Source organism: Cherax quadricarinatus, chromosome 24 (genome assembly GCF_038502225.1).
Source record: "Cherax quadricarinatus isolate ZL_2023a chromosome 24, ASM3850222v1, whole genome shotgun sequence".
NCBI classification, from domain to species: Eukaryota; Metazoa; Arthropoda; class Malacostraca; order Decapoda; family Parastacidae; genus Cherax; species Cherax quadricarinatus.
The window spans coordinates 27,963,877-27,973,876 of record NC_091315.1 but is presented as its reverse complement, the minus strand read 5'-3'; the positions used below and the strand labels follow the sequence as shown (position 1 = coordinate 27,973,876).

Sequence of the window (10,000 nt, the reverse complement as noted above, 5' to 3'; positions counted from 1 at the left end):
CGCTAACTCTCTATGTGACTCGCTAACTTTATGTGACTCCCTAACTCTCTATGTGACTCGCTAACTCTCTATGTGACTCGCTAACTCTCTATGTGACTCGCTAACTCTCTATGTGACTCGCTAACTCTATGTGACTCGCTAACTCTCTATGTGACTCGCTAACTCTCTATGTGACTCGCTAACTCTATGTGACTCGCTAACTCTCTATGTGACTCGCTAACTCTCTATGTGACTCGCTAACTCTATGTGACTCGCTAACTCTGTGACTCGCTAACTCTCTACGCGACTCGCTAACTCTATGTGACTCGCTAACTCTCTATGTGACTCGCTAACTCTATGTGACTCGCTAACTCTCTATGTGACTCGCTAACTCTATATGACTCGCTAACTCTCTATGTGACTCGCTAACTCTCTATGTGACTCGCTAACTCTATGTGACTCGCTAACTCTCTATGTGACTCGCTAACTCTATGTGACTCGCTAACTCCCTATGTGACTCGCTAACTCTCCATGTGACTCGCTAACTCTCTATGTGACTCGCTAACTCTCCATGTGACTCGCTAACTCTCCATGTGACTCGCTAACTCTCTATATGACTCGCTAACTCTATGTGACTCGCTAGCTCTCTTTGCGACTCGCTAACTCTCTATGTTACTTGCTAACTCTATGTGACTCGCTAACTCTATGTGACTCGCTAACTCTATGTGACTCGCTAACTCTATGTGACTCGCTAACTCTATGTGACTCGCTAACTCTATGTGGCTCGCTGGCTCTCTATGTGACTCGCTGGCTCTCTATGCGACTCGCTGGCTCTCTATGTGACTCGCTGGCTCCCTATGTGACTCGTTGGCTCTCTTTGTGACTCGCTCTCTATGTGACTCGCTAACTCTCTATGTGACTCGCTAACTCTCAATGTGACTCGCTAACTCTCTATGTGACTAGCTAACTCTATGTGACTCGCTTACTCTATATGACTCACTTACTCTCTATGTGACTCGCTAACTCTCTATGTGACTCGCTAACTCTCTATGTGACTCGCTAAGTCTCTATGCGGCTCGCTAACTCTATGTGACTCGCTAACTCTCTATGTGACTCGCTAACTCTGTGTGACTCGCTGGCTCTCTATGTGACTCGCTGGCTCTCTATGCGACTCGCTGGCTTTCTATGTGACTCGCTGGCTCCCTATGTGACTCGCTGGCTCTCTTTGTGACTCGCTCTCTATGTGACTCGCTAACTCTCTATGTGACTCTCTAACTCTATGTGACTCGCTAACTCTCTATGTGACTCGCTAACTCTCTATGTGACTCGCTAACTCTCTATGTGACTCGCTAACTCTCTATGTGACTCGATAACTCTATGTGACTCGCTAACTCTCTATGTGACTCTCTAACTCTCTATGTGACTCGCTAACTCTCTATGTGACTCGCTAACTCTATGTGACTCGCTGGCTCTCTATGTGACTCGCTGGCTCTCTATGCGACTCGCTGGCTTTCTATGTGACTCGCTGGCTCCCTATGTGACTCGCTGGCTCTCTTTGTGACTCGCTCTCTATGTGACTCGTTAACTCTCTATGTGACTCGCTAACTTTCTATGTGACTCGCTAACTCTCTATGTGACTCGCTAGCTCTATGTGACTCGCTAACTTTCTATGTGACTCGCTAACTCTATGTGACTCGGTAACTCTCTATGTGACTCGCTAACTCTCCATGTGACTCGCTAACTCTCTATGTGACTCGGTAACTCTCCATGTGACTCGCTAACTGTCTATGTGACTCGCTAACTCTCCATGTGACTCACTAACTCTCTATGTGACTCGCTAACTCTCCATGTGACTCGCTAACTCTCCATGTGACTCGCTAACTCTCTATATGACTCGCTAACTCTATGTGACTCGCTAACTCTCTATGTGACTTGCTAACTCTATGTGACTCGCTAGCTCTCTTTGCAACTCGCTAACTCTCTATGTGACTCGTAAACTCTCTATGTGACTCGCTAACTCTCTATGTGACTCGCTTACTCTATATGACTCACTTACTCTCTATGTGACTCGCTAACTCTCTATGTGACTCGCTAACTCTCTATGTGACTCGCTAACTCTCTATGTGACTCGTAAACTCTCTATGTGACTCGCTAACTCTCTATGTGACTCGCTAATTCTATGTGACTCACTCTCTATGTGACTCACTAACTCTCTATGTGACTCGCTAACTCTCTATGTGACTCACTAAGTCTCTATGCGGCTCGCCAACTCTATGTGACTCGCTAACTCTCTATGTGACTCGCTAACTCTCTATGTGACTCGCTAACTCTATGTGACTCGCTGGCTCTCTATGCGACTCGCTGGCTCTCTATGTGACTCGCTGGCTCCCTATGTGACTCGTTGGCTCTCTTTGTGACTCGCTCTCTATGTGACTCGCTAACTCTCTCTGTGGCTCGCTAACTCTCTATGTGACTCGCTAACTATGTGACTCGCTGGCTCTCTATGTGACTCGTTAATAGTACAACTTAATAACAGTCATATGTAGTTGTTAATAAATATGGCGAATTGGAAGGAATCCTCTTCTAACCCACAATATAAACCGTTTAATAATTTATTAAGATATTATGTACATCATTAGGTACAATATTATGTACAATGTTATGTACAATGTTATGTACAATGTTATGTACAATATTATGTACAATGTTATGTACAATGTTATGGACAATATTCACCTGTATTGATCATCATGTGAGTCAATTTATTTGTCCCACTTTTCATCGACCATTAAATACATAATGAGTATATTTTGTTATACCGACGTTTCGGTCTATGTCGGGCCGAAACGGCGTCAGAAGTTTCATTCCTGTCTACAAAAAGAACTAAGAGAAGCTAGTGTCAACAATACAGGAGGGCCCCGTCTATACAGCAGGTTAGGTTCTAAGCTACTACTGTTAAGCAAAACTCGCTGTAAAGTGAAACAATCTTTTTTTTTACTTTCAAGTGCATATGAAAGCCTGGTAGCGAGTTTACACTATCATATATTAATATATTAAATGAGCAATAGAGCTACGCCCCCCCAAAACAAAAATGCAAGAACAGTACACATATTACTCACCTTAAAGTATTTTCATTCTTAGCTTATAGTGAGTAGTGAATATATTTATTGTAGTAAGTCTGAATAAATAAAGAATTGGTATAGTTGAAAACCACTGCATTAGGGAAGCATTGTAAAGCAAAGTGCTGTAAAGTGAAGATCTGTAAAAAGAAGCATTGTAAAGCAAAGTGCTGTAAAGTGAAGATCTGTAAAAAGAAGCATTGTAAAGCGAAGTGCTGTAAAGTGAAGATCTGTAAAAAGAAGCATTGTAAAGCAAAGTGCTGCTGTAAAGTGAAGATCTGTAAAAAGAAGCATTGTAAAGCGAAGTGCCCTAAAGTAAAGCACCGTAAAGTGAAGTGCTGTAAAGCGGGGCCTGCCTGTACCTGTACATCACATTACGAAAGAACTAGAGAGTCCGTGGCGGAGCGATTGGGAAGCTGGAAGTAATCATGTTCAGTCCAAGGAAGAGTAGCTCCAGTTCTCTGGAACGAGAGCCCTGTGTCAGGATTAAGGCTGAAATGTGCGAGAGACCTACGTAAAACTTTCCCAGGTGTAGAGTCTAGAGCTCTAAAACTTTCTCAACAAGTTTCTCAGGGAATTTTTATACTGGAGGACCGGAAATTAGGGAGCAGGAAGTTTCACCATGGTAACAAGAAACATCAGAGATCAGATGTTGTCATGGCAACAAGAAAATGCAGGGAGTAGATGTTGTCATGGTAACAAGAAAAAGCAAGGAGTAGATGTTGTCATGACAACAAGGAAAGGCAGAGAACAGGGGTAGAGCCATGGCAACATTATAATACAGGGAGAGCGTTATGGCTACCTGAAAAGTAGGGAACAAAAGGCACTGTAATAGCAACAGGGAAAGACGGGGAGCAAGAGGCATTGTTATGACAACAGAAAAATGCAGGGAGCAGGGGATGTTATCATGGCAACAGGAAAAGCAACAACAGGCTAGATATATCACTACAACAGGAAAAGATAGGGAGTAGATGTTGTCATAGCAACAGCGATTGCATGGGACGCAGGTGATAACTATGGCAACGACAGAAGGCAGTAGGGAGGAGATCTTACCATGGCAACGGAGGAAGGCAGATAAAAAAGAGAAACAACAGCAACAACCAGAAGCACAGAACAAATGTTGCCATGACAACAACAAAACGCAGAAGGGCAAGATATATCGTTGTTGCTGCTAATGTTGAATAACAGACGACATGAACTATTGTTATGATAACAGTGAAAGGAAAATGACAGGAAATTCTAGCTCTTAAAGGAAAGAAAGAAAGAGTCCAGAGAGACAGAGAGAGAAAAAAAGATACAATAACAGTGCAATAATACAGGAGAGAGACTATAGACTATACTGTATGTGAGAAACATTAGAAGAGAGGCCAGCGTGAAATGGGAATTGCAACATTCCAGGAATGAGGAATTAACGGAACATGGGAATTACATCACTCCAAGAATGAGGAAGGAACATGGGAATTAGGAGATTCTAAGAATGAGGAAGTAGCGGTAAATGAGAATAAGACCAGCCCAAGAATGAGGAAGGAACATAAATTATAACATTCCAAGAATGAGGAAGTAACATAGAAATTAGAACATTCCAGGAATGAGGAAGAAACGACAAATGGGAATGAGAACATTCCAAGAATGGCAATGAGTCACACCGGAATGCAGGAGGATTCCTGCGGTCGTTCCCAAGAGGTAAGAGGGTAAGAGGTGCAAGGTAAGATGCTCGTTTTGGATATGAGACCGAGATGAAGATGCAGGGGAGGGTGGGTGCCTTGATGATCTTGATCCGAGGAACTGGAGCTCTGCTGCGCTTCCCCTTCCCATCGAAAATCTCCTTCCCCCTAGGGCGCTGTGTGACCCCCCTGTAGGGGGGTCACACAGCGCTCCACCTCCTGCACCACCTCCTGCGGTGGCGCAGGAGGTGGAGCGGGATTCGGCGGTGGCGCAGTGAAACTAGCTCATCAAAGAATGAAATGTCACGGACAGTTAAAGATCCTGGCTGGCCACATTTAATTACCAGGTCTGCTCCAGTGGTTGTAATTGCCTGTTGTTGTCATGAGCGCTGCAGACTCCGGATAAGAACATCTTCACTCGGCTTGGATTATTTTTTCTGCAACGGAGAGATACCTGGTGTGTACATGGAAGATACTTGAAGGCCTGGTCCATAACCTGCGCCCCGCTGCTGTAAAAAACATACTGGAGTGAAAGATATGGGAGGAAGAAAGGAATAAATCCAGTGAAGACCAGGGAAGCTGTGAGTATAATTAGAGAACACCTTATCAACATCCGTGGCCCACGGCTTAAAGTATAACCAGCAGATATCAGAAATACTGTGTCAATATTCGTGGCACAAGACTTATACTGCCAGCAGATGTCAGAGATACTGTGTCAACATATCTGATGACCAGCAGATGTCAGAAATACTGTCGAAACTGAGATATTGTCTACAAGAACTTGAACAACGTCTTCCTACAACCTTGACACGTCGCCATATTTTCACGGTTGAGGCTCTTCAAGCATTTTTTGGAAATTCAGGTTCAGCCGAGTTGTGATGGCTATGTGGGCCCGTGGGCCACTAGCACCAACAACCTGAATGACCAGGCTGTCACAAGGGAAGCCAGGCCTAAGATCGGGTTGAAGGGAATGCGTAGAACAACCCTCGAAACCAGTCATAGCTAAATCACAGTGCCTCTGTCCCTCTTTTCTTTGACTCTTCTGTTTATCTCTCCTGGGTGTCTGTTCTCCCTATCTCTCATGAGTATCTCTTCTGTGTCAATTTTGTGTCTCTTTTGTGTCTGTGTTTCTTCTGTCTTTCTCATTTTCTCTCAGAATGGAGACAATTTATCATGTCGTCTGCCACAGATTTTTGTTATATTTGTATTTTTTTTTTAATTTTGTTTCTTATGTTTTGCTGGACAGACCAGCAGATGAAAGAGGCTCCCGAAGTATACGCGAGCGAGGTGACGGCTGTTGCTGAGTCTCGCGCTTGCGACCCTCTGCGCGAAGGGCACGATCAGCACGACATGCTACAACAGCAGCAGCAGCAGTACGACACGAACCAGCACGACCTTCAGCAGCACAACCTACAACATCATGATATGCAGTTGCATGACCTGCAGCAGCATGACCTGCAGCAGCATGACCTGCAGCTGCATGACCTGCAGGACGACTTCCCAGCGAGAGACCGGCAGCCACAGCACGACTTGCAGCTCCGTGACCTGCAAAGTGACCTGCAGCAGAGCGAGCAGATGATACAGCAGCCTTATGGGTCGTATTACATGGATCCCAGCAGATTCATTCGACAGGTAAGTGTTGCCGATGCTTCAGCACCTCTGGGCCTCTACCCTCTCTCCTGACTCCTATCTTCTTTACTGATTATGACTCAGCAAGAAGAACAAGAAGCTTGCGACCTTTTGGGAGGATACACACACACACAGACACACAGACATACACACACACACACACATAAACACACACACACACACATAAACACACACACACACACACTAAACTATAGACCTGTGTCACTGACGTGTATAGTATGCAAAGTTATGGAGAAGATTATCAGGAGGAGAGTGGTGGAGCACCTGGAACGGAACAAGATTATAAACGCCAACCAGCATGGATTCATGGAAGGAAAATCCTGTGTCACAAACCTTCTGGAGTTTTATGATAAAGTAACAGAAGTAAGACACGAGAGAGAGGGGTGGGTTGATTACATCTTCTTGGACTGCAAGAAGGCCTTCGACACAGTTCCTCACAAGAGATTAGTGCAGAAGCTAGAGGATCAGGCACTGCAATGGATCAGAGAATACCTGACAGGGAAGCAACAACGAGTCATGGTACGTAATGATGTATCAAAGTGGGCACCTGTGACGAGCGGGGTCCCACAGGGGTCGGTCCTAGGACCGACCCCTGTGCTATTTTTGGTATATGTGAACGACATAATGGAAGGGTTAGACTCAGAAGTGTCCCTGTTCGCAGACGATGTGAAGTTAATGAGGAGAATTAAATCAGATGAGGACCGGGCAGGACTTAAAAGAGACCTGGACAGACTGGACACCTAGTGCAGCAACTGGCTTCTCGAATTTAATCCGGCCAAATGCAAAGTCATGAAGATAGGGAAAGGGCACAGAAGACCGCAGACAGAGTATAGTCTAGGTGGCCAAAGACTGCAAACCTCGCTCAAGGAGAAAGATCTTGGAGTGAGTATAACACCGAGCATGTCTCCGGAAGCACACATCAACCAGGTAACTGCTGCAGCATATGGGCGCCTGGCAAACCTGAGAACAGCGTTCCGATACCTTAATAAGGAATCGTTAAAGACACTGTACACCGTGTACGTCAGGTCCATACTGGAGAATGCAGCACCTGTTTGGAACCCGCACTTGATAAAGCACGTCAAGAAACTAGAGAAAGTGCAAAGGTTTACGACAAGGTTAGTTCCAGAGCTAAGGGGAATGTCCTACGAAGAAAGGTTAAGGGAAATCGGCCTGACGACACTAGAGGACAGGAGGGTCAGGGGAGACATGATAACGACATATAAAATACTGCGCGGAATAGACAAGGTGGACAAAGACAGGATGTTCCAGGGAGGGGACACAGAAACAAGAGGTCACAATTGGAAGTTGAAGACACAGATGAGTCAGAGAGATATTAGGAAGTATTTCTTCAGTCATAGAGTTGTCAGGCAGTGGAATAGCCTAGAAAGTGATGTAGTGGAGGCAGGAACCACACATAGTTTTAAGACGAGGTTTGATAAAGCTCATGGAGCGGGGAGAGAGAGGACCCAGTAGCAACCGGTGAAGAGGCGGGGCCAGGAGCTAAGACTCGACCCCTGCAACCACAAATAGGTGAGTACAAATAGGTGAGTATACACACACACACACACACACACACACACACACACACACACACACACACAGTACAGTCTAGGGGGTCAGAGACTACAAACCTCACTTAAGGAAAAAGATCTTGGGGTGAGTATAACACCAGACACATCTCCTGAAGCGCACATCAACCAAATAACTGCTGCAGCATATGGGCGCCTAGCAAACCTCAGAACAGCATTCCGACATCTTAATAAGGAATCATTCAGGACCCTGTACACCGTGTACGTTAGGCCCATATTGGAGTATGCGGCACCAGTTTGGAACCCACATCTAGCCAAGCACGTGAAGAAACTAGAGAAAGTGCAAAGGTTTGCAACAAGACTAGTCCCAGAGCTAAGAGGTATGTCCTACGAGGAGAGGTTAAGGGAAATCAACCTGACTACACTGGAGGACAGGAGAGATAGGGGGGACATGATAACGACATACAAAATACTGAGAGGAATTGACAAGGTGGACAAAGACAGGATGTTCCAGAGATTGGACACAGTAACAAGGGGACACAGTTGGAAGCTGAAGACACAGATGAATCACAGGGATGTTAGGAAGTATTTCTTCAGCCACAGAGTAGTCAGTAAATGGAATAGTTTGGGAAGCGATGTAGTGGAGGCAGGATCCATACATAGCTTTAAGCAGAGGTATGATAAAGCTCACGGCTCAGGGAGAGGGACCTAGTAGCGATCAGTGAAGAGGCGGGGCCAGGAGCTCGGACTCGACCCCCGCAACCTCAACTAGGTGAGTACAACTAGGTGAGTACACACACACACACACACACACACACACACACACACACACACACACACACACGTGTCCCTGTTTGTAGATGACGTGAAGTTGATGAGAAGAATTCATTCGATCGAAGACCAGGCAGAACTACAAAGGGATCTGGACAGGTTGCAGACCTGGTCCAGCAATTGGCTTCTGGAGTTCAACCCCACCAAGTGCAAAGTCATGAAGATTGGGGAAGGGCAAAGAAGACCGCAGACGGAGTACAGTCTAGGGGGCCAGAGACTACAAACCTCACTCCAGGAAAAAGATCTTGGGGTGAGTATAACACACACACACACACACACACACACACGAATGACCACCTCCCACCGAGGGTGAGGGACTGACCACCTCCCACCGAGGGTGAGGGACTTACCACCTCCCACCGAGGGTGAGGGACTGACCACCTCCCACCGAGGGTGAGGGACTGACCACCTCCCACCGAGGGTGAGGGACTGACCACCTCCCACCGAGGGTGAGGGACTGACCACCTCCCACCGAGGGTGAAGGACTGACCACCTCCCACCGAGGGTGAGGGACTTACCACCTCCCACCGAGGGTGAGGGACTGACCACCTCCCACCGAGGGTGAGGGACTGACCACCTCCCACCGAGGGTGAGGGACTGACCACCTCCCACCGAGGGTGAGGGACTGACCACCTCCCACCGAGGGTGAGGGACTTACCACCTCCCACCGAGGGTGAGGGACTTACCACCTCCCACCGAGGGTGAGGGACTGACCACCTCCCACCGAGGGTGAGGGACTGACCACCTCCCACCGAGGGTGAGGGACTGACCACCTCCCACCGAGGGTGAGGGACTGACCACCTCCCACCGAGGGTGAGGGACTGACCACCTCCCACCGAGGGTGAGGGACTGACCACCTCCCACCGAGGGTGAGGGACTTACCACCTCCCACCGAGGGTGAGGGACTGACCACCTCCCACCGAGGGTGAGGGACTTACCACCTCCCACCGAGGGGTGAGGGTGAGGGACTTGACCACCTCCCACCGAGGGTGAGGGACTGACCACCTCCCACCGAGGGTGAGGGACTGACCACCTCCCACCGAGGGTGAGGGACTGACCACCTCCCACCGAGGGTGAGGGACTGACCACCTCCCACCGAGGGTGAGGGACTGACCACCTCCCACCGAGGGTGAGGGACTGACCACCTCCCACCGAGGGTGAGGGACTTACCACCTCCCACCGAGGGTGAGGGACTGACCACCTCCCACCGAGGGTGAGGGACTGACCA

The 10,000-nt window shown here is 47.5% G+C and overlaps 1 protein-coding gene across 2 annotated transcripts in view; it reads left to right on the top strand.

The window, feature by feature from the left end:
• The window catches only part of LOC128690858 (protein turtle homolog A), a 355,396-nt gene that overhangs the window by 328,889 nt on the left and 16,507 nt on the right, over positions 1–10,000 (top strand). For both annotated transcript variants that reach the window (XM_070088297.1, XM_070088296.1), the window contains exon 14: positions 6,009–6,394. In XM_070088297.1, the coding sequence (XP_069944398.1) occupies positions 6,009–6,394 (386 nt within the window). The remainder of the gene's footprint in view (positions 1–6,008; positions 6,395–10,000) is intronic.